The sequence below is a fragment of the Xenopus laevis genome, chromosome 1S (assembly GCF_017654675.1).
Source record: "Xenopus laevis strain J_2021 chromosome 1S, Xenopus_laevis_v10.1, whole genome shotgun sequence".
NCBI classification, from domain to species: domain Eukaryota; kingdom Metazoa; phylum Chordata; class Amphibia; order Anura; family Pipidae; genus Xenopus; species Xenopus laevis.
In genome coordinates this window covers 16,288,149-16,314,571 of record NC_054372.1, presented here as the reverse complement: position 1 = coordinate 16,314,571, position 26,423 = coordinate 16,288,149, and the positions used below count along the sequence as shown (strand labels likewise).

At 40.1% G+C, this 26,423-nt stretch overlaps 1 protein-coding gene across 4 annotated transcripts in view; it reads right to left on the bottom strand.

Moving 5' to 3' along the window:
• Positions 1–25,144, bottom strand: part of LOC108706535 (serine/threonine-protein phosphatase 2A 55 kDa regulatory subunit B gamma isoform) — a 73,961-nt gene extending 48,817 nt beyond the window's left edge. The window contains exons 1-2 of one of the 4 annotated variants that reach the window (XM_041579397.1): positions 24,763–24,850; positions 12,770–12,903 (exon numbers count right to left, since the gene is read on the bottom strand). In XM_041579397.1, the coding sequence (XP_041435331.1) occupies positions 12,770–12,779 (10 nt within the window). In that variant the 5' untranslated portion in view covers positions 12,780–12,903; positions 24,763–24,850. Of the gene's footprint in view, positions 1–12,769; positions 12,904–24,762 lie in introns of those variants that run through there. The other 3 variants (XM_018243038.2, XM_018243037.2, XM_041579398.1) reach the window with 3 other exon arrangements.
• Between the last annotated feature and the right edge of the window lie 1,279 nt (positions 25,145–26,423).

Here is a 26,423-nt window from a genome sequence, read left to right as displayed (position 1 = left end):
GTCGTACAGTTGGCTTCTTTGATTTAATATTTCCCTGACTGAGCCCTATATTTACTACAGCGTTAGGATGCCGCTACATAGATTGTTCATCATTCTGCTTTTTCCCTGGAATTCACGGGAAAATTCATGAGCTTTTCATGGTCTCTTTGCTAGATGGAGGCAGTAAAGCCAAACAGTCACGGGCATGGTAAAGCCTCTATCTCTAGTTGCTATGAATACAGAAGAGGTGGCATAAAACTTTCCAGTCCAAAAGGCTGAATCAACAAATATTAAAAAAGCCCAAACTGTCACACCAGGCAGTTTCTAAGTCTGTCTGACATGGAAAATTGCTTTATTCTCGTGCATTTCATCATAAAAAAATACTTCTTTACTCTATTGGGAATCTTACAGGGCTCTTCATTTCCGTGACCCCTTGATAGGCATGGGTAGAAAATGAAGGACCCTTCTGGGCTGTTTAAATACCCCACCAACAACACACTTGGAATATTTGATGCCCCCATCTGCTTCACAGAGTAGGACTCCTGCCCTTTGTTTTGGGCTTTCATCATAAAACAGCAACATACATCTTAAAAATGTCTATTCAGTGCAAAAACAAATATTTAGGGCCTACAATAATCCTAATAAAAATTCAATCCTAATACAAATCCAATATAATGTGTGGCCAATGTGCTATATCAGTTATATGCTAAAACAGGTATAGGATCCATTATCCGGAAACCCAATATCCAGAAAGTTCCAAATTATGGCTGTCTCCCAAAGGGGCAAATTTACTAAAGGGCGAAGTGACAAACGTGGACGAAAATTCGCCAGCGTGACGTCATTTCGGTACTTCACTGATTTACTGTGAAAAAGGGAGGGGCTGTGAGTGAGCTTTCTGTACAGAAATAAGGACGCAGGGGATATGCTCATTGAAAGCAAAGCCACCACAAGACAGTGAATAAATATTTGTGTTCTACCTGGATTGAGTCAACATAGTAGGGCAAATTTACTACTTAAATTCGCCAGCGTAATGTCATTTCGGTACTTTGATGATTTATTAACGGTTGCCGGCGTAACTTCGCTAGCGAAGGAGATAGACTCGAGTGGTAATTTGCTCCCTAACACCTGGTGAATTTGCGCTCTGGCGAATGGACGTAACTGCGCAAATTCACTAAGATGCAGATTTTACTGAACGTTACCTCCTGCGCCAGACTTGCCTTCGCCACCTCAGACCAGGGGATGTACAATAGAGTAGATAGGAGTTCCTAAAGAAATAGTTGAAAATTTTTCTAAGTCCCAAAAAACGCTGGCGTCTTTTTTCATGTGTAGGGCATTATAACAACTTTTTTTTATTTTAAGGTTTCCCGGGCTTGTGTAGTGTAATGTATTTGCTGCAACATATACGTCCATTCAACTTTAACTTCCCGCCGTATGCAAATTAGGCAACGCTAGCGCGACTTCGCTTCACTTGGTGCAGTAACGCTAGCACAACTTCTCCAGGGTTCGGTGCCCTGGACGCAACTTCGGATTTTAGTGAATTAGCGTCGTCCTGGCGAATCTACACCTGGCAAAGTGTTGCAATGTGAGTGAAGCCATCGCTGGCAGATTTTAGGGCCTCATAATAAATAGTACAACTTTTTTAATATGATTTCCTTTTTCTCTGTAATAATAAAACAGTAGCTTGTACTTGATCCCAACTAAGATATAATTAATCCTTATTGGAAGCAGAACCAGCCTATTCGGGTTATTTAATTTTTACTTGATTTTCTTGGTGGGGTTGCTCACCTTTTTAAACTTTTAGTATGATGTAGAGAGTGGTATTCTGAGACAATCTACAATTCTACAAATCTTTAAAAATTATTCCCTTTTTCTGTAATAATAAAACAGTATCTTGTACTTGATCCCAACTAAGATATACTTAATCCTTATTGGAAGCAAAACCAGCCTTTTGGGTTTATTAAATGTTTACATGATTTTCTAGTTGACTTAAGGTATGAAGATCCAAATTATGGAAAGATCCATTATCCAGAAAACCCCAGGTTCCGAGCATTCTGGATAACAGGTCTCATACCTGTACTATATAGTTATATCAATTTTACAGTGAGTCTCTGCACCATATAGTTTACAATCTACATTTTGGAGCCCGAGGACCAGATGGATTAAGTAATACTGAGAAAAGGGCAGGTTTCTGCAGGAATATGTCCTTATCACTTTAAAATTTGTACTGGAATTAAACTGCTGTGATCAAACTATCACCTTTCCATCCCCCATTATATATAAGTGTTGGCTGGAGTGGTTTAAGTTGCCCCTATTGGACACTTGAGCAGTAGAAACACATTCTCTGTTGAACCAATGAACCGAATCCTACCTTTTTGTAACCTAGTTATAAGTTAAAGTGGACCCTTACCGAATGCTGAAATATAAAGGAGGACTGAACCAAATTTGTCTCCAAACCACTAATATAAAGAGATTATAACCCCGGGTGCCCAAATGGTAGATTGGGATCTACCAGTAGACCTTTAGTTGGTGATCAGTAGATCTCAAGACACTGTCAACAAACTAACTTGACTAAATCACCCTCCTGTTTTATTCTTTTCATTCAGATATTAATTATGTTACTGTAATATTTTCAGAATGCTAACAGTGATTTTATGGATGTAGATCATAAAGGGACAACAACACAAAAAATAGACCCCGCATTACTCAAGTATGGGCACTCCTGTTATAACCAAAAAGGAGAGTGGAGGCAGTGCTAAGGAGGGTTGTGACAGCCTAGGCAAGGCAAGAACTGGAAGCCTTCAATTTCAAGATTACACTGGCACTCGCGGCTGGTTCAAGCAGGGGATCTCCCTTGAAATTGATTGCTTGGGAGGGTGCCGACCCCTCCAACACCATGCACCAGGCTTCTACTTTCGAAGGCCAGGGTGTGAGAGCGGGCCATATTATCCAAGAACTGGAAGCCTTCACAGAATCCAGCGATTGGGGTGACAATAATATATTCACACATTTCCATGAAACGAGTATAATGAGGAAAAGAATAATAACACTCTAGTAGCATTTTACTTTACATTGTTGGACTTTACTTTATAATGCCACTAGTACAGAGGCTACTGCAACTGTAACAATCACAATGGTATCAGTTTACTCAATAAACCTTCTGTTCTCATTTTGGTAAATATAATATAATACATTTCCTGCAATCTCATTTCTCCAAGGACATCTGTGCCGTTGCTAAAAGACATCCAGTAAACCCACATTCAAGGCTGAAGTCCTAGAACATAAATAGATGATTTATTCAGAATATGCCACGTTTGTGGAAAAGGTTATGGCTATCAAGACCTTTTGTAAAGATAATATTTGATAATTAACCTGAGCTATACTTAGCACATTAATCACAAGCTATTGCAATTAGAGATGCACCGAATCCCCTATTTGGGATTGGGCCAAATCCCCGAATCCTTGATGAAAGATTTGGCCGAACACCGAACCAAATCCTAATTTGCATATGCAAATTAGGGGCAGGAAAGGAAAAAGTGGAAAAAATTATTCTTTTGTGAGGAAAAGTCACGCGATTTCCCTACCGTCCCTAATTTGCATATGCATGTTAGGATTCGGGTTCAATTCGGCCAGGCAGAAGGATTCGGCCGAATCCGAATCCTGCTGAATCCCGAACCAAATCCTGGATTCGGTGGATCTATAATTGCAATACATGTTTTGTTAAAAGCAATCCAATCATATGATATGATGGGGCTCATTCACTGAAATCGTGGACCCGCATAAATACTGCCGTTATTTTGGGTGTGTGGAATTGTGCTCATGCCATTGACTGTATAAAAAGTCCAACCCGAAGTTTAATCTATAAATTATAACTGAATGCTAATCCAAAAATTATTTTTGAATTCCTGGCTTGGAGGCAAGTTTTGGTTTCATAAAAAACAGGTGTACTGCCATACAGAACCTACTGTAGGCTGCCAATTCTCATAGGGGCTACCAATAGCCAAGTTTGCTTCATCTGGTTATAAGGAATTAATGGTTCTGCTGACCCCATATGAAAGATGTATCTGTCTGTAATTACTACTGTCTCATCCTGGGACCAAGATGTGAATGTTGTGGGCTAATTTATCAAAAATCTAAATTTTTGTACTTTGTACCTTTGTACTTTGAATAAACCCACATTTAAAAAAAACCTAAATGTTCGTTATTTTTTTATTAAAAAAATCCGAATATAAAAACCGTGAACTCAAAAAATACTTTTCAATATAGTTTACAAGCTCAAAAAAAAACCCTCAAAAATCTCAAATTAAAAAGAAAATTGTCCAGGACAATTCTCATTGACTTCTACCTGAACACTCAAGCTTTAAGATGCCGAAGCTTAATAAATACCAAACATTTACATTTTTGAAAATATAATTTGAATTTGTGAGTTTTTGTGCACAGAAAAATTTGAATTGTGGCAAAAACTCCAATTCAAACGTTGATAAATCACCTGCTTGGTATTCAGTACTAGCCAATAAAACAGCATAATATCCATATTCCTAAAGTACTAGGGAATTGCTTCTATTCCCATTCCCTCGGTCTCACAGCTGCATCTCTTCATGACATGAATTTGAATAGAGCAATCACCGACAACAGCAAATTTATGACTATAAGAACAATAAAGAAGATTATTTCTCCATATCACCTTCACCACGGTGCTGCGGTTACATGGGCAAGAGTGGTCCAACAGAGGGTAAGTGGTCTTGTTATATCAAACTGTACACACACACGTCATTGAATGCTGAGAGTTTAACCATAACTGGTTGTACCATTACCGAACTAATCCAGCACCATCTAAGGAAGTGATCCCCAACCAATTGCTCATGAGCAACAAGTTGCTTCCCAACCCCTTGTTGCTCTCAGTGGCCTTAAAGGGATACTGTCATGGGAAAGAAAAAAAATTCAAAATGAATCAGTTAATAGTGCTGCTCCAGCAGAATTCTGCACTGAAATCCATTTCTCAAAAGAGCAAACAGATTTATATAAATTCAATTTTGAAATCTGACATGGGGCTAGACATATTGTCAATTTCCCAGCTGCCCCAAGTCATGTGACTTGTGCTCTGATAAACTCTTTACTGCTGTACCGCAAGTTGGAGTGATATCACCCCCTCCCCCCCCCCAGCAGCCTAACAACAGAACAATGGGAAGGTAACCAGATAACAGCTCCCTAACACAAGATAGCAGCTGCCTGGTAGATCTAAGAACAACACTCAATAGTAAAAACCCATGTCCCACTGAGACACATTCAGTTACATTGAGAAGGAAAAACAGCAGCCTGCCAAAAAGCATTTCTCTCCTAAAGTGCAGGCACAAGTCACATGACCAGGGGCAGCTGGGAAATTGACAAAATGTCTAGCCCCATGTCAGATTTCAAAATTGAATATAAAAAAAATCTGTTTGTTCTTTTGATAAATGGATTTCAGTGCAGAATTCTGCTGGAGCAGCACTATTAAATGATTCATTTTAAAAAAAAAAAAAATTCCCATGACAGTATCCCTTTAAAGGGGTGGTTCATCTTTAAGTTGACTTTTAGTATGTTATAGAATGGCTAATTCTCAGTTTCCTGCGTTTTTTGCTTCGAAGTTTGCCCGACCCTATTTTTTCTGCCTTTTTTTTCTTCATAAATAAGGTCCATTTGGGCAATAGGTGATGCTCAGATTTCTAACTTAGAAATACTGAGATAAATTCAGACCTTGATAAATAACCCCCTAAATGAACAGTTTCTGTACAACTGAGACCAGTTTAATATCAGATATTAAAGAACCCCCCCCCCCCCCATGTAGTGTAGAACAATGTTTCCGGGATTAAAGTGCATGGAATGAATAAATAATCTTCTCGGATTCACTGTACTTTGAGATGAAATCGATTGGAAGAGAAAAGGAAAATCTTGCAAGTTTACACGGTGCATTAGGCAACAATGCTGTACGTGGCATCACTGCAGGTTCTATTCAAGGAGACGAGTAAAAGCTGTATTTGCAGGAGAAGCTGTGTGCCAAGACTGAGCTCTGCCGAGTGATTCTGCTGGGGAACGTATTCTTGTCTTACAGTATGTGCTGTAGTTTGATTTCCATAACAGATTCAATGAATGTTCTCTTTCCAGACGTTCTTCTTCATCCTACTTTGCCATGCCACTCAACCAGTGGCATACTGTACCTCCCAGCATTTTGGAAATAGAAAGCGGTACAAAAAAAGGGGGCGAAATTTTTTTGACCACGTCCATTTTTGTTCATTTTACAAAATGTGGCAGGTTCTGAAAGTATGAACACATTTCTGTGGTTTTTATGTTATTACAGTTTTGCTAATGAAGGTGAATTGCCCTTTAAGCTGCAAGTCACAGTTTCCCCAAGAGACCTGCTTATCTTAAATTATTACAACAGTTTCTTTGGTTATCTTAAATTGTTACAAATGTATCTAAGTGCACCTGCAACGTATTCTGGGCTCTCTGCCGAAAGCCCATTAAGTATGAAACATTGTATATTTTTCTGGCTGTTCAGTGCAGGAGATCAATCCGGGACTGCGGGTTGAGCTGTCAAAATCAGGACTGTCCTGGGAAAACCAGGACAGTTGGGAGGTATGCCTGTGGTCCCCACACGCCCCAGTCGGACACTGCACTCTGCTAGTACCTACACTAGCGTCAACTACATTTCAGAATAGAGTTCAAAGGAATGACACCGACACGGAAAGCAATTTACAACTCTGCTTATATCCAGGTACTCACTAAACCCTCAACACCTCGCTCATTACCTCTTCACCCACTCACATTCATCCTGCTGATTCCTGATCTTGCCCATATGTATGTCTCTTACCCCTTCCCTTTTTTACCCCTTGTATCAGTTATCCATTGTATTTATGTATATAAATATCAGTGTATACACCAATTTATTGTACAGTGCTGTAGAATATGCTGGTGCTTTACAAATACATATTTATAATAATAATAGGAGGCTTTGCAAAGGTGACTGTGTGCCATGACCGAGCTCTGTTTAGTGCTTCTGCTGGTAATCTGGTGTGATCATTTTCTATAAGAAATACACTGTATGTTCTATTTGGAGACATTCTTCCTCTCTAGTAATTATCTCTATGGTCAGTGGATGATAGCAGCCTTTCTCCCAGACCTTCCACAGAAAAGGAATGGGTTGAAATAATATAACATATAAAGTATAAAACAACCATAAAAAATGTGTGTGCTGACCCAGTGACAAAACAAACATTTAAAAAAAATTAAAACCGCATTGTGGTAAATGCACAGCGTTAGGGGACATGAACTGCTTATGCTTCTGAGCTCCACCATGGTCAACTAAAGCAAACAACTGCTCTAGGAGAGAGCTATCTGAGCTCTGATTAAAGCTGGCCATAGATGCAAAGATCCAATCGTTCGAATCCTTGAACAATAGGACTTCCCCATCTCCCGACCTGCCACTAACCATTCAGATCAAATAAAGTAATAAAAGAACAGATCAGCCGATGTTCTGCCCCTGACAACAATCATACGAAAGTTATGTCCGACCAAAGCTGGTGACAGTCTCCCTCTGAAAATCGTATGATCGGCAATACACGCAGAGATATTATCGTCAGCTGACAGAAATCTTTTAACCTGTCCGATCGGCCAAACGACCGATCTCCGTGGGAAGAAAAATGTCGGGACTCTCCACACATACGATCGGATCTTTGCGTCTATGGCCAGCTTATGGGATCTTCATGAATGTTGGGATAAAATAGCCAATAAAGCAACAGAGCAATAGCGTATATGAAAGAGTTGAGCTTTTATCAGGTACAAAGCTATGGATCTTAGAGATCTTATATGGAATCTTATATGGAACCTGTTATCCAGAAACCCGTTATCCTCTAAATCAGGAGTGCCCATACTTTACTAATGTGAGGTCTATTTTTAGTGATGATGTCCCATTAAGATCTACATCCATAAAAGCATTGTTAGCATTCTATTCCATGAAAAATATATTCCTTATTTAATATAATATTGATTTATGAAGGAATTTATATTAATATATTTATCAAACAACTATTTCTTATGTAACTTTAACATAAATATCTTAAATAAAACATGAAATAGGAGGGTGATTTAGACAAGATGTTTATTGACAGTGTCTTGAGATCGACTGATCACCAGCTAAAAGTCTACTGGTAGATCCTTTAACTAGATAAGGGATCACAGCAAATAATTTCTCAGGCCCCCAAAATGTCTAAAGGTTGACTTGTTTAACCAATGTTTTTTGATAATTTATATGACTAAGGGCCTCATGGGGCCCCTATACCTTCTGGGGCCCCCTGCAGCCGCAGAGTCTGCTTCCTCAGTATTTACGCCCCTGGCCATCTCCCATAGGCTCAATTTTAAAGAAATAATTCAAAATATAAAATATGATTTCCTCTTTGTAATAATAAAACGGTAGCTTGTATTCGATCCCAACTAAGTTATAATTAATCCCCATTGAAGACAAAATAATCCTATTGGGTTTATTTAACGTTTAAATGTTATTTTTCAGCAGATATGGTATGGAGAGAGAACTTACAGAAAGACCCCTTACCCGGAAAACCCCAGGTCCCAAGCTTTCTGGATAACAGGTCCCATACCTGTATTAGACAAAAAGTGTCTCATTTTATAAGATTATGTGAAGCTGAGTATAATACATATGGTAAGAGTAGTGCTGCTCATATGAGTGACTCTCATGAAGTAGGTAGCAGCTGATCTAAACCCTGAGCAAGGATGTTTTTGTAATTATAAACCTTATTGAAAAACAACAAAGTACTAGGCTTTTATTGTTCTCTCCCATTACTAAAGCTTCAAAAATTGTCTGGCAAAGTCAGAGGGAAGTACCCATCCAAGTAATGTAAATGTAATCTAAATCCCATTATTTTTATGGCATTTCCACTCCAACAAGATTATCGATGGGTTGTTAAATATTGATGACTTATCCTCTCACTTGGCCAAACACAAGTTCTTTTGAATTCCCAAAGGAAATAATGGGATTTTGCCAGGTCTGAGCTGGAAAAGTAAAGTCAGTGTATTGAAGTCAAAGTGGAGGCAAAGTGATACATAAGTGATAAAAAAAAAGAAAGAAGTTGTGTCTATGTGGTATCGGAAAAAAATAATTATCGTTTTATAAAATGCCACGTTCGGTGTTTTAATTCATTCAGAGCTTTATAAGAAGGACCCTAGAATTCTACTGCAACTCACTGTCCTTGCTGAACATAGCAATCCATTGTACCCTTTATACAGAGGTCTGCACCGGTCTAAGTCTGGATGTATACCCTAACAGAGAGAGTTAAGCTACACTAGTGATGTGCAGATCTGTTTTTTCCCGGCCCCATCTGACTTCTGGGTTCCTTTTCTAGACCCGTGCCGCCAATGACTTTACAAAAGGGGCAGGGCGAGCAGGCGCGGCTATACAGCCGGAAGCCAGAAGTCGTCATTTGAAGGTGGTGACCCGCGAAAAGGAGTGTGAGGTCGGCCCGAACCCGCCCACCCCGCGGGTATCGGGCTGACCCGCACATCACTAAGCTACACCTATTACTAGGATTACTAGAATGATCAAAATGAATGCAGATGGATAAGCTACTGGTAAATGCACTGTTGCAATTTTTGGATCTTACATTAGTTAATGAGCCCCAATGGGTCAGCTAGTCCCTGCAGTTGCTCTTTTACAAAACCTCAATATAAAGAACTGTTATTGACCATAATCTGTTCTACCTCATTTTGCACTTGGCACTGCTATGCACCCTCCTAATTACACGAGGCATGACCCAGAGGACAAAGGAAGGCTAGGGGGGAGATTTATCAAGAGTCGAATAATACATTTGAATTATCAAGTGTCAAAATTCACACATTTGAATTTTAATCCCCCTATTCGAATGTGAGATTTATCACACCTCGACCATGCAAACAGATCTAATTCAAATATTTGCCCCCTTAAGATGGCCATAGACGCAAAGATCCAATCGTACGAATCGTGGATTCGTACGATTTTCGGACCATGTGTGGAGAGTCCCGTCATTTTTCGTCCGTCGGAGATCGGTCGTTTGGTCGATCGGACAGGTTAGAAAATTTCTGTCGCCTGCCGATAATATCTCTGCGTGTATTGCCGATCGTACGATTTTCAGTGGGAGACTGTCACTAGTGTTGTCAGACATAAGTATCGTACGATTGCTGTCAGGGGCAGAACATTGGGTGATCTGTTCTTATTTGATAGGAATGGTAAAGACTTTGATCTGAATGGTTAGTGGAGGGTCGGGAGATGGGAAAGTCCGATCGTACGTTGATTCGTACGATCGGATCTTTGCGTCTATGGCCAGCTTAAAAGCTGCCGATCCATATACAAGTCAATGGCATTGGCCATTTGGAGATGTTAATTGCCTGCCTGACATTCAAGTTTTTTTTTCGGGAGAAACACTCAATTTGTACTAATCAAATACGAATCAAACACAATTCGGATTTTAGGGTCGGAACCATTTGATCGAATATTAGCCATGCACATTATTTCTTAAATAACCTTCCAGTCTAACTGTGAGTATATTCGAATTAAAAAAAATTCACATGAATTCGAAATTCGACCTTTGATAAATGAGCTTTCGGATGTCATCTGCACTCTGGCCTAGTGGGGACCCCATACGGCAATAAGGATCCACTGTACATTGCTGACATTATTCAAAACAGTGAGAAGACATTACAATGCATTACATACTTTGAGTAAAATGGAAACAACAGCACATATATAACAATCGGCATTTTTTTGCGAATTATTGAACGTAAATGAGATAAAGACAAAGGCCAGACGTTGATGAGTGGTAATGTAAGGTGGAGAGATCAAATAGTTTCCTTCCCTGCAGGTGAATGGAATGCAGTTAAGGTAATCCCTTTTGTGTTCTTGGATACGGTGAAAAATGTGCAAACCATTGCTAGTTGTGCCACCTTCTCCTTAGACTTGGTTTACTTGGTAATTATCCAAAATTCCAAAGAAAAGTCAAATTTCTGGACAAAAATAATCACTTGTGTAATTGCCTAAACGGATGTGCCCCCTGGAGAGTTATAATGATCTATTAGCTCTGCATTGAGCTGCAGTATTCTAAATCATGTATTAGGTAAGATCAATGACCTCTACATGGGCAGAGACAGCTGCCGGATCATCATATTGCTAAGGAGGGGTAGGTACACCTAGCTGGATAGAAGCAGTGTTATCATCTGCTGTTTTAGCATGCACTAGAATTAATGACAGCTAGCATTTTACATTTCATTGAATAATTTTCTACCCACTTACCCAAATGTTGTTTTACCTTTCTTAAAACCCAATTTTAATGCTCCCCCAACCAGCAATATTACTACATTTTAGGCTGTAGTCTCTTTATGAATAATGCCACCCCCAGTACATTGTGACAGAGGGACTGGGATTGGAGCTTTGGAAAATTAACACTAAGGGCATCCCTACATGGACCAACATTCCTCATATACAAAGCATGAACTGAACAGGTCTGATATGGCCATCAACATAGATGGTCAGTTTGCATTTATCCATTTGTTTGGGTTGATGCCTCTAAACGGGACTGAGATGAAGCTCCAGATCTTCTTACTTAGGCACCTGACAATGCCCCATCCTGCCTGCTGAGAAGTGGAACTGGAAGACGACATTTATGTCTAAACTTGCCCCCCGTATTTAACATATATTCCAACACAATAGTGCCTGATTAAATCTGAGCATCTATGGCAAGGTTAATAATAAATTTAAGGGGAGATGTGAAGAGCAGCTCATTCCTCTACCTGCTAATGGCTCACCCATATGTGGAAAAGGGGCATCAACAGATAGCAGCTTGACTTAACTGAATGCAGAACTGTCTGTTAAAATGCCTCAAATTCTCTATTTACATAGTAAAATGCTTGGGCAGTATGGTTGGTCATTTCTGCCATTTAACAAAAGGAACAGTCATGTCTGAGGGCTGGTGAATGTTCAGCAGTTTTAAGCATATATGCTGGATAACCCAGATGATACACATTTACTGCAGGATTAACAGCAGAAGCCATGATAAAATGAGGGAGGTTTAATAGTTAGAATGAAAACAACAATAAACAGGAGTGCAAACTGAAAAAACCAAATACAGGACTGGGTAGAGACAGAGCGAAATCAGTAGCAGGCTGAGAAGGTCAGGGCTGGCGGAAGACTAGCAATGTCCGAATGGTAGGCAAGGTCAGTGGCAGGCAGCAGACAAGAAGGGTCGAGTAACAGGCCGAAGGTCAAAACAGGAAATCCACAGAAGACGGGTATCGGGAACCAAGTGGGAACAGGATCAAGGGAAACAGGCAACAGGCACAGAACCAGGCAGGGAACACAGGAACCAGGAATCAAGGGTCAGGAATCACAGAAGTCCGAGGCTGGATAGGTCTCAGGCACTCAGATGATCAAGCAAAGATCACTAGTCAGGGACAGGTTTAAAAAGGGTACATAATTGGAAATGGGAAACACATGAGGGTAACGAGATGGGAGGTGACCAGGGAGGAGACAGAAAATACAATATAGGTAGGAGGACTGTCCCAAAGCAGCCATGAGAGCCTCCAGTGACTCAACTGGAAGGTGCATTGACCTAGGAAAACGCTCCAGTCCCCGAGAGTCCTGAAAGGAACCTGTTTTTAGCTGTAATGTGTTCAGTAGTTCTTCTTTTATCAGTCAGTACAGAGAGATGAAACACATACACACAAACAATACGAAGAAGTTGGCTACCCCCAATCTGAGGTGGGAAGTGTGACTCACCACAGTTCATATTTCAGCCTTGTGAAGCACAAAGGGAGCCTGGGGAGATGGTCTCTCATGGAAGTCCACAATGTAGGAAGCACATGCCCTCCCTCGGGAAACTTTCCACAGTCTGGGCAGCTGTCTTTCCTCCCCTAGATTATAAGATGGAAACTTTCTTACCATCTTCCTCTAAATTAGAAGGCACTTCATGCAATTGGGATGGGGTTGTATTTGTACAACTGTAGCTACATCATTGAAAGTTAACTTATTGCCAACCATGCAAACTTGGCCAGTGAGGCTTACCATGATTGTATAGGCAAATCCATGATTTGTTGGGTTTGTATAGGCAATGATTGGTCAACATGTCATTTTCTACCTGCTGCTGAACTGATATCACAAGTGGCAAAGTAAAAAAGTTGGAAGATGTGGTTCAGGAGCAGATGGAGTGCTTCATGGTCAGTAATGTGAATACGAAAAGTGAATATGCCCAAGTTGAGATGGGGAGAGATCAATCATCAAATTGTTTTACAGCTGGTTTGCCCCTTGAATCATCCGAAATGTCCTGATTCTTATCAATCCTAATCAATTGACTTTTCATAAGAATGCTCATCTCTTCCGACAGGATCAGATGCAATGTGAAAATAAATTTCATGCTCATTTATTAAGGAAACTCTATCCAATGTGAATGTACGGCCTAAGTGCACAGTGTAAACATGACTCTGATCACTACTTATAATTACATGTTTCAGATGCAGCTGCAATGGAAATCATTAGTATAGTGCAATAGTCACCCAGCGGCAGTCCCATTCAGCCTATAATTCTATCACACAGCCTGTGGGATATATGATATCTGCTTAAATAAACCTGCCCCGCAAAGAGGCTTCCAGAGATCACCCTCTTATAATGTTTTAATATGATTTCATTGATTTTTACATGAACATATATGTGTCTGTGCCATTTTATTCTACACAAATTGACACAATGCATCCAGAAATTGTATGTTAATAAGGTGAATGGTTTTGTTTGATTTGATTCTGATAACCAGTCTCAACAGAAAGCCTCTCTAGAGAGAGAGTTGAGACACTCCCCAATGATCACTGTCTAGTCAACTGCTCATCTTTTCATTGTGGGAACACTTCCGAACCTATGACCATAGACCAGAGCTCACAACTGGCCAGACTGAGTGCCAGGCATTGATAGGTTGTGCAGCCAACTGCATTTAAGCCTACCTGGGGTATCAGCTGGTACTTCAGCTTGGAAATGTGGGTATTTGCAGGGTGTTTGATCAATCAGTAGGAACATTGGTCAGATATGTGTAATATGGCAAAACATGAAGATAATACTGGGCTTTGTTTTATATGTACCCTATTCTTCTGTATAATAACGACACAAGTGTAAGTCATCTGGAGACCAGGAGAGGGTCTCTGTGCTGTAGCACACCCCTAATAATTTATTTTACACCTCTATATGCCCTGAGCAGTATATTAAATAATATACTGTCATGGGAAAACATGTTTTTTTCAAAACGCATTAGTTAATAGTGCTGCTCCAGCAGAATTCTGCACTGAACTACATTTTTCAAAAGAGCAAACAGATTTTGTTATATTCAATTTTGAAATCTAACATGGGGCTAGACATAGTCATTTTCCCAGCTGCCCCCAGTCATGTGACTTGTGCTCTGATAAACTTCAGTCACTTTTTAATGCTGTACTGCAAGTTGGAGTGATATCCCCCCTCCCTTTCCCCCCGCCCCCAGCAGCCTAACAACAGAACGATGGGAAGGTAACCAGATAACAGCTCCCTAACACAAGATAATAGCTCCCTGAAAGATCTAAGAACAGCACTCAATATTAAAAGCCAAGTCCCACTGAGACTGATTCAGTTACATTAAGTAGGAGAAATAACAGCCTGCAAGAAAGTAGTTCCATCCTAAAGTGCAGGCACAAGTCACATGACTGGGGCAGCTGGGAAACTGACTATATGTCTAGCCCCATGTCAGATTTCAAAATGGTATATAAAAAAAAAACCTGTTTGCTCTTTTGATAAATGTATTTTAGTGCAGAATTCTGCTGGAGCAGCACTATTAACTGATGCAGTTTGGAAAAAACATTTTTTCCCCATGACAGTATCCCTTTAAGATGTAGTGTAAAGTCCAAAAAGATGCCTTCTGTTTCCACTTCCTGGACCCATTAGTGGCAATGTGATGAAAAATAAATAAATAAATAAAATCAGTGCAGTTGAGTTACAGGTTATATCTTTCTAAGCCAACTAAACTCTGTAACCTGTATCAATGCAATACAGGTATGGGATCTGTTATCCGGAAACCAATTATTCAGAAAATTCTGTATGGAAAGGTTGTCTCCCATAGACTCCATTTTATCCAAATAATCAAAATTTTTAAATTTTGTGATTTTAAAAAGTTTAATTTGTCTTGGTGGGGTTTTTTTTCAATGAATACTAACAAATTTTTTGATGTTACCGATCCTTTAATTTTACCTGTTTCCAGTTTCCATACATTTTACTTATTTTGCTCTATTCAATTTGTACACTTTTCAGTAAACCATTTTTCCCAACACAAAAAATCAAAACAACAAATTCTCCTTTTACTTGCCCTTTAACCCACATACACAACAATAATGGAAGTTAACAGAAAAAGGTGTAGAAAGTCTTTAGGCAATCAAAAAAAAAAAGCACTTGCCAGCACTTCAAACAGCAAGTGTAGCACTTTCTTAATAGCGATGCTCATTAATTATAAAAAAGGTTTTAAGGCTTCGTTTTAGTTCTCCTTTAGTTACTCATTGCTCATTTCACTAAGGCAGATGGAAGAAAGCTGTAGTCAAGGGGTGAAGAAATCAACGGCTGCAGTATAAGATTGCAATACATGAGGTTAATCATAATGTACGGTTAAATAAAAAGCAGCAGGATGATTTTTGGGGGCAATTATTTGAAAAGAATTTGTACTTTTTATTTTTTTTTCTAAACTTCATTTATTGAATTATTAATGGCCGCGCTCTGCTGAGCTTCACAAGATAACATTTCACTGGGAAAGTGTTAGGATCGTTTCAAATATTCAATGATATCAATTTCAATTGAACTGGGTCATTATTTCTTTAGGGAATATCGCTGTACATAAAGCGTCTTATCCAATAATGGCACATTGAAAAGCTATTTATACCCTCTTCAAACCCGAGTAACACAGGAATTAGTCCTATTCCCACACAGAACCCAGGGCTCTACAAAGCAGCAGTAACACAATATCCAAAATGCTCTTTATTCCGCAATCATCTGAACTAATCTGCTAATCCTAGGATGAAGTTATTCAATGTTATTGAGATCACAGAATTTGCAATGGAACTTTAGATGCCAGTGAGGCTCAAAAATGAAACCTCTGCAGATGAACGCAAAATAAACTCTTTCAGGTAAAGGCAAAAAAGACAATTATCTAATGTAGAAAAAAATATAATGTATTATACAGTTTGGCAAACAGACAATGACGGTGTGGGAGTTACTCTAGTGGGCCAGCGGGGACGCCCACCGTACTCTCGGCGGGGACGCCCACCACGCCGGTCTTTCTCCCCTCAGGCGCCAGTTCCTTAGGGCGCGCGCGTCTCTGTGTGATTTAAAGGCGCAGTCGCGAAATTCAAGCAGTATTTGTATTTGTGTTAATCCTTGCCCGTTATAGGATCTTGTTCCTGGTGCTTCCGTGCTGTTTAGCTGTTTGATTCTGATTATCTGTTGTGACCCCTGCCTGTTTTTGACTATCCCGACTTCTGGAATCCTGACCCTGCCTGGTAATCGACTCTCCTGTATCCATAACCCCTCTGATTGATCTCCTGGTTTGACCCTTGCCTGCCCGACTCAGTTTGTACTCTGCCTGCCCCGACCCGGCCTGATCTGACTATTCTTTCTGTCTACACCTTGTATCGCAACCTTCTGCCCATAAGACATTGCATTACCGTTGTGCCCCTGTGCTTGTTCAGAACCCCTCGCTTGGCACCTCTCTTAATAAGACCTGGCGGCATCCGATTAGCCAAGGGCTCCTCCCGAGGTGAAAGGCGGCTGTTAAAGGCGGAAGCAAGAGCTGAGAACAGGGTGCTTAGCATTGGTTCTGGATTTAGGGTGCCAACCGTGACACATGGTCCTTACTGTTTATTTATATGTGTTGAACAAAGAAAGCTTATGATTGAGGTTTCCACACAAGCATTTTCAAGAATAGTGGCTGATGACCCTGTGATCTACAAATCAAAAGCATTTAACTGTTATGAAATGGTGTCTAAATATACTTCACAGTCCCTGTGAATTCAAGGAGAATTAGCTTTAGTAAATAGAATCTATTATGCTCACCTTACTTCAGGAAATATCATGCTCACCTTCAGATAATATAATGCTCACCTTCTTTTAGGGATGCACCGAATCCTCAGAATCATTAGTGAAAGATTTGGCAGAATACCGAACTGAATCCAAATTCTAATTTGCATATGCAAATTAGGGGCGGGAAGGGGAAAACATTTTTTACTTTCTTGTTTTTTGACAAAAAGTCACGCAATTTCCCTCCCGCCCCTAATGTGCAAATGCATTCAAATTTACATTCAGATTGTAGGATTATTATTCGAATGTGTGAATTTTGACACCAAAAAAATTCAAATTCGAATTTACTATTTAACCTTTAATAAATCTGCCCCTACGTGTAATATTATCTTAAATTGACCATAATACTCCTTATGCAAATTAGGATTCGGTTCGGCCGGGTATAAGTATTCGGCCAAATCCGAATCCTGACGAATCTCGAATATATATCTTGCCGAACTTCTCTCAAAAAACATCTTGCTCACTTTACTTTACAAAATATCAACCTCACCATATCATCTCTTTCACATTATATGCTTCTTACAGTCTAATATACTGCTTAACCTCCCATAAAAACAGACCATTCTCACCTTCGGGTAATGTCGGCTCACCTTTAAATATCATGGTCAATTTAAGATAATATTACACTTAGGGGCAGATTTATTAAAGGTTGAATAGTAATTTCAAATTTGAAATTTTTTTTGGTGTCAAAATTCACACATTTGACTATTAATCCTCCGATCTGAATGTAAATTCGAATGGGAGATTTATCACACCACGATACTGATGTGCGGGAAGGCCTGGAGGTTAATAGCAATAACGTTTCTTCCTCGCTGTATTCCCTCGCTGACACTGTGATCTGGCTGCAGGGCATAGCCCAATTAATCAATATTTTAAAGGACAAAGAAAGGCAAAAAAATAAAATCCCATTTTTACTTTCTTTAATGAAAAAGAAACCTATTTCCAACATACTTTAATTAAAAAATGTGTACTGTTTTTATAAGAAACCTGACCTTATGCAGTGAAATTCTACCTTCATTTACTGCTGTGGATAGGAATTGTCAGACGGTCCCTAACTGCTGAGCAGGGAAACAATCATACTTATGAACAGCATGGGGAGCCCCCGCCTTACTTCCCAGCCATGCAGAACTCAAGCAGCTTTGTTTATGACAATCCCTTAGCAGCCCAGACCACACTGAGCATGTGCACAGTCTTAGTCTTGCAAAGATGTTTAACAAAGTTACAAAATGGTGACCCCCTGTGGCCAACTTTGACAGCATAAATCATTTGTTTGATTAGGCTTTGTGGTGCAGTAAGTTCATGCTTATGTTTAGTATACAAAATACAGCATTTCTAGCCTTATTCTATTTTAGACTTTCCTTGTCCTTTAAGCCTTTCGCCTCTAATACCCTGGGCTTAATCCTTGTGCTATTGCCTTGGCCTAGCCTCCAGAGTATCCTATCTGAGTATCCATCCAATATCCACTCTGAGTATCCTGTAAATGATTCCTGCTCTGCCATTGCTCCTCCATTCTCTGACACCCTGGTTGTGACCCTTGGCCTGTTATCTGAATTTCTGCTTGTCTGCTGTCTTCCCTGACCCTCTGCCTGTTTTATGGACTCTGCTTGCTGCCTGCTTTGACCTTGTGCCTGAATTTGGATTTGTTTGTTCGGCATGGAACACTGGTTAGAATGCACACGTTCACGTCTTAGGATTGCTTCAAATGTATTTTTTGTCTATGTTTGTAAGGGATTCCTCCGGGTGCCCCAGTTTTCATCCACACTCTAAAAAGATACAGGACCGTTGATAAAACTGACCATTGTGTGAAAATAAGACTGGGACCTTAGACTGTAAGCATTGGCTAATTTTAATGATGTGCTACAGAAGCTCTGTGAAGCATTTCAGAATGAAGGTTAATAAAAATAATGACTGCAAGTCCTATAGCACATCCCTGCATTATATACTGGTTTAAAAACAGCATAACCCTAATTTAGAATACATGCTGAATTAGACTAGCTCATCTCTAAAGCCTTTAAATGTAGTAGATTCTCCACTCCTAAGGAATCCCACGCATCCCTCTAATTCCATGTGTATTCCCAAACTCTGCCCATGTGATGATGTTGTGTTTAAAGGCAATTTCCATTTTGTGAGTGATAGTATTGAATAACAATTTGCCATTTTTTACAACTATACAAATTACAACTGTAATTATCTGATTGTTGACCCTATCAACTAATTTCTATTCAAGAGAATGGATAGGTAAATATAAAACCCCGTTAGGGTGGTGGCACATGTAGGGTTCGGGGGAGATAAGTCGCCCAGTGACAAATCTCCCCTTCTCGAAATGCTTTCCAACCAGCTAGAATGTGAATCACCGGCGGGAACTTCGGGCGACTTCGGAAAACCGAATCGATCCGAGTGCCATCCCGCAGGCGACATGGGATATAACTGTTCAGTGAGTTTGCAATTGATCCTCAGCATTCAGCTCAGATTCAAAAGCAACAGTTACGGCCCATGTGGCCCCCCTCAAGTCACTGATTGGTTACTGCCTGGTAACCAATCAGTGGAAGCCAAGAGAACTGAAAAGCAGGAAGTCGTGTTCTGGCTATTATGCCCACTTCACTCCAGTCACTCCAGCCTTTACATTACATTTTTGTAGGGATGCACCAAATCCACTATTTTGGATTCGGCCAAATATCGAACACTCATTTGCATATGCAAATCAGGGGTGGGAAGGGGAAAACATTTTTTACTTCCCTGTTTTGTTACAAAGTCATGCGAGTTTCCTTCCCGCCCCTAATTTGCATATGCAAATTAGGATTCGGTTCAGCCGAATCCTGCTGAAAAAGGCCAAATCCTGGCCGAATTCTGAATTGAATCCTGGATTCGGTGCATCCCTACATTTTTGGCTAACAAACTATATTAGAAATTTTTTTATCTATTTACAGTTTTTATTTTTTACTCTGAACAATTCCTTTAAAGCATCACTATAATATGTCAATTTCTCCATATATATATATATATATATATATATATATATATATATATATATATATATATATATATATATATATATATATACACACATATATTCTTCTTTCCCAAAATATTTTGTTACTTGATTCCTGCCACTCTTGCTCCCTTTTTAGGGACAAATCCCTTCTTCTCTTTAATCCCCCCATTATAGTAGTCAGATTGTTGGCCGGTATGCATTCAGTTATGCGGCAAAAACAAACCAAATCTTTAATGCTGACCAGATTGGCAAGATGCACAGATATGGGGAAGGTGTGGGGGTTCAGCCCCTTTCATAAATGTCCCCCATTACTATATTGTCTAGGCAATGACCCTCTATCAGGTTTATTGTATTAGAAAATATTTTTGTATCAACAAGCGGCTGGATATAGTCACTGGTACAGAATATTTCTGGTGCTTAAATTATTAAGAAATATTGACAATTTACATCCATAGTGATATTAAAATAATTAACAGATTTAATAGAAAAATGCCAGGATAAGTGCTGGAATGGGCCTGGCTTTGTTTGTATTTAACAGCCTTATTGTGTACATATTTTCTCAAAATCACACTTTTCATATTTTATAATGCTTTTCAATACTAGCTTTGGCAGAGCTCTAGTTTCCCAGCCTTTGCTGGGGAGTAAATCATTGCTTTTGTACAATACTTCCATTTCTCGCTGTGGGACCACATGCAAAGATGATAATGGAAATACAAGCCTTCTCCAGTATAGGTCTGCTAGTGCTAGACGTACCAGCGGGCACAAGCAGTTCACAAAAAACATTATCACTAGAGTGACAGTCCAAGGAACCAGATACACAAACCTTTCTTAAAGGAAAACTATACACCCAAAATGAACACTTAAACAACAGTTTATATCATATTAAGTGGCATATTAAAGAATCTTACCAAACTGGAATATATATTTAAGTAAATATTTCCCTTTTACATCTCTTGCCTTGAACCACTATTTCTTGATGGTCTGTGTGCTGCCTCAGAGATCACCTGACCAGAAATACTGCAGCTCTGTAACAGGAAGAAGTGTTGAAGCAAAAGACAGAACTCGGTCTGTTAATTGGCTCATGAGACCTAACATGTATGGTTTGTTGGTATGTTTGTGTGCATAGTGAATCGTACAATCCCAGGGGACGGCCCTTATGTAACTGAATCAGTCTCAGTGGGACTTACTATTAAGCGCTGTTCTTAGATCTTCCAGGGAGCAGTTATCTTCTGTTAGGGAGCTGCTATCTCATCACCTTACCATTGTTCTGTTGTTAGGCTACTGGGCGGGGGGGAAGAGGGGTGATATCACTCCAACTTGCAGTACAGCATTAAAGAGTGACTGAAGTTTATCAGAGCACAATTCACATGACTGGGGGTAGCTGGGAAAGTCAGAAATTCACTGCAGCCTAAGAACTATTATAGTAACATCAGCTGCCCCTTTTTTACTCATTCGCAGCCTATGCCGCCTATCATTCAAAATTTGGGGAATATACCAATGTACGGAACTGATCTTGTGTGATATTACACATGGGTGAGGTGGAAATGCAGTAAAGTATATAAATATAAAGCATGTGAAACTCCTAAGGCAAAGGCGGTTATAATAAAAAACTTACACTTTGTGAAGCCACAATGATGATGATAGTGATAGTGACTTGTGTACAGTCACCAAGCAAGTGGCAAAGTAATAGAAAGTGACAGACACCGAGAGACAGAAAGATGTGACTCACAACAATATGCTAAAGGCAAAGTGACACACGTACACACATAGGACTGGGGATTAAGATACGCTGCCCCTCACATTCACTTTGTTTCATTACACTATTCGCAATCACAGGCAGTTGTGATAGAAATGAGCAGATAAGCATTAGGAGACACTTCCTGCATCCGAAACGTAACTATTTTGTGGTTCTGTCTGGGCACTGCCAAGACAAAACTGTAGAGGTGAAAATGATATTCATTTTCCAAAGCAAAAAAGGATGAGGGGTAGATTATGGGAAATGGGATAAATAGAACGGGTGCCAGGAAGAAAAGAGGACAAATTGGGAAAAGAGAAGAAAGGGGTAAAAAGAAGGGGGAATACAAGGGAGAACACAAGAGATGGAGGGGTGTGAAAAGTTGTATAGGAAGGGAGAGACCAGATGAGAAAGGGAGAAGAAAGGGAGAAATAATGAAGAGAAGAGAGAAAAAGAGGTACAGATACAGTATATTAGAAGCCACATTGGAGTTCCATACACCATATAACTTGATTTGATATCTATATGACCACAATACTCTTCTCTTTATACTCCTAATAACCACATATTTACTAGTGGTGATAATTCCTTATATACTGTATTAGGGCAAACAGAGTAACAATTATGGGTAGAATAGAATTACAACAAATTCAGCCCTTGAAAAGAACAGTATATACAGAATGCACCCTCAACTCTGCCTGATAATGGATCCCTGAACATCTAGATATAATTGTATAGTCTTCAGCTTTCCCTTGACTCTCTTATCTAATGTATGCCAGCTAAAATGTGAAGACTGAGAAATACTATGTTAAGTCTGTTTCTGCTCTGAAACTCTGTTTATCCCTTGCTGAATAGGATCTAGACTTGGTAAATAGAAAAAATAGATAGATAGATAGATGAGATAGAGAGAGAGAGAGAGAGAGAGACAGAGAGAGAGACAGAGAGAGAGAGAGACAGAGAGAGAGAGAGAGAGACAGAGAGAAAGATGATAGATAGATAGATAGATAGATAGATAGATAGATAGATAGATAGATAGATAGACAGACAAATAGATGAGAGAGAGAGAGAGAGAGAGAGAGAGAGAGAGAGAGAGAGAGAGAGAGAGAGAGAGAGAGAGAGAGAGAGAGAGAGAGATGAGAAACCTGAGATACTGCAGAACCTTCTCATGATGAACATATCTATAAAGAGCGCTAAGCCTTTGGTCATCCAAATAATGATCCATCAGCCCAGGCAGGGCAGCAGTCTCTTGTAGGGAACACACATGCGCATGTCACTCCATCTATTTCAGCATTAACTATATATCTGTCTCCTCTAATTGCCCATATATATTCATGCTTCATGCCAACTGTGATTGTATAACTGGCCATACCAGGAACCTTATAAATTGCAGCTGTAGCGATTTATTTGTGGGCCTGATCTACACACAAGGCAAATTTGCTGATCTGACTATTGTCGATTCCCGTTAGAGCACAGGCTCTTGCATCACCAATGAAACATTTATTGCCCTGAGATGCACCAGGAGGAAGGGTTTCATGACCGAGCGCTTTCTCTGTTATTCTGTTCCACCATTATCAGCTGCTCAATCCTCTCCTCCAGCTCAGGACATGGGGGGAACCACAAATAACGAGCATCTTCCAATGAAACTGACACTTTAATGCCTGGCCTTGCACTGATATGCCTGAATAGACTCTGCTGAGCCACCACTAACCTTTTATTTCTATATATTATAGATATACAACTCCCAGCAACCTCTGTCTGGCCACTGGGAGCCCTGGGACTACGACTGTAGGCTACAAATACCATGTTTACTGTCTTATACAGGTATGGGATCCCTTATTCGGAAACGCACTATCCTGAAAGCCATGGAAACGCAGTATCCCATGGACTCCATTTTATCCAAATAATCCAGATTTTTAAAAAAGGATCTTAAAAAGCTTGTACTTGTTCCCAACTAAGATATAATTAATCCTTATAGAAAGCAAAACCAGCCTATTGGGTTTATTAAATGTTTTTATGATTTTCAAGTAGACTTAGGATTCAAAATTACAGAAACATCCATTATCTGGAAAACTCCTGGATAACAGGTCCTATACCTGTACACGTAAAATTAAAATATACTTGATTTTAATTGAATCTAAAAAATAAACACATTTGGCCAAATGAAACAAAACCACTTGAATAATAAGAGGGGTTTGGCCACTGGAAGTCCTGGGACTTCGACTGTAGGCTACAAATACCATGTTTAATGTTTGCTATTCGTTATCTGGAAACCCGCTATCCAGAAAGCTCCAAATTACAGAAACGCTGCCTCCCATAGACTCCATTTTATCCAAATTTTTTAAAATGATTCCCTTTTTCTCTGTAATAATAAAACATTACCTTGTACTTGATCCCAACTAAGATATAATTCATCCTTATTGGAAGCAAAACCAGCCTATTGGGTTTATTTAATGTTTACATGATTTTCTAATAGATGTTAGATCCAAACTACAGAAAGATCCGTTATCAGGAAAGACTCAGGTTTCTGGATAACAGGTCCTATACCTGTACATGTAAAATTAAAATATACTTGATTTTAATTGAATGTAAACAATAAACACAATTGGCCAAATGAAACAAAACCACTTGAATAACGAGGGGTTTGATTCTTGAAGTGCTCAATGTGCTGCTTAATTATCGCCTAAATACGTGGGTCCTTTACATTTCCTCACTTGGCCACACTGCAGTAAATCACAGGCAGTTTCAGGGCAGTCGCTGTTCGTACTTGCCCTAAGGCAGTGCTGCTGGACTCTACCATCTGCAGACATGGGGGGCACCAGGACAAGACACAGTGTGGCTGAATACAAGTGACAGAGAGGGGGACACAACAGGATTCACGACAGTGACGTGGGGGAGGTGATATTTAGTATTTTGTACCTTCAGTCACATAGTTGTGATCCCGGAGAAAGCTGTGGTTAATTTTGCGCGTGTCCTCGTCCTCGCCCATTGACAGCAGGGTCTCTCAGCATGCCTGTCCGCAGCGGACTGATGAAATGAGCAGAGGTCGTTACAAGAGCAACATCCATAGTTCCTAGCGCGGGCACAGAGCACAGACAGCTCCGGAGCGCAACATCCTCATCCTGCACCTGGGGACCTGCCGCCGGGATACTCCAATATCTCACGGTGGCGGGGGGGGGTTGTCCTCCTCCTTTTTCCCTTGCGTGGGATTCTCGCTTGGATACCGGATCGCCCACTGCGGTAAAGAAGCAGCTGTGAGACTGGGAGAGCCGTGTGCGACTTGCCTGCTTGCTGCTGTCATAGACTTGTGCTGCATCAGCGCTCGCCCCTCCCAGGCACATTGATCTGGCCCAAGCGCTCCACTCACTGGCTGCACCATCGGCTGCACCATCGGCTGCTACAGGGGAGCCAACAGGAAAATGACACTGCGGGGAAAAGGGGGTTAAGGGATGTGTAAGCAGGGAAGCCCCTACAACGAAATCTTCTGCCCCCCCCCTACATGTTAATTAAAAACATTGGTGTCCAGGGCCCCCCCCATAAGTTAAATGGGGTTGTTCACTTTTGAGATAACTTTTAGTATGATGCAGAGAGGGATATTCTGAGACAATTTGCAATTGGGTTTCATTTTTTATTATTGAAGGTTTTTGAGTTGTTTAGCTTTTTATTCTGCAGCTCTCCAGTTTGCATCTTAAGGTAACTAGGGTTCAAATTCCCCTAGCAACCGTGCATTGATTTGAGTAAGAGACTGGAATATGAATAGGAGAGGCCTGAATAGAAGGTAATAAAAAGTAACAATAACCGTAAATTTGTAGCCTTACAGAGCATTTGTTTTTTAGAAGGGGAGTCAGCGACACCCATTTGAAAGCTGCAAAGAGTCAGAAGAAAAAGGCAAATAACTATAAAAAATAAATAATTGAAAAGTTGCTTAGAATTGTCCGTTCTATAACATAATAAAAATGACATTAAAGGTGAACCTCCCCTTTTAAAAAAAAATGGTGTTCAGGGCCCCCCCATAAGTTAAAAAGAAATATTGGTGTCCAGGGCCCCCATAAAAGTTAAATAAAAAACATTGGTGGTCAGGGGTTTAAACAGAAAAAAAAGAACATTGGTGTTAAGTGGAACTTACCTTTAAAAGTCTTTTTCATTCTCCTCTTAATCGGCTCTGTTCGGCTCCTTCTCCTTTTCTTCAGCTCCATTCGGCAGCTTTGGATCCTTTTAGAAACTTTTGGGTCCTTTTGGCGGCTTTCGGAGCTTTCATGTCCTTTACGGCAGCTTCAGGAACTTTCAGAAACTTTTGGGTCCTTTTCGGCAGCTTCAGGTAGTTTCAGAAACTTTTGGGTAATTTTGGCTGCTTTTGGGACCTTTTCGGAAGCTTCGGGTACTTCCAGAAACTTTTGGGTAATTTGGCGGCTTTAGAAGCTTTCAGGTCCTTTTCCGCAGCTTTGGATCCTTTCAGAAACTTTTGGGTCCTTTTGGTGGCTTTTGGAAGCTTTTGCGTCCTTTTCCGCAGCTTCGGGAACTTTCAGAAACTTTTGGTCCTTTTGGCGGCTTTTGGGTCTTTTTCGGCAGCTTTGGGTAGT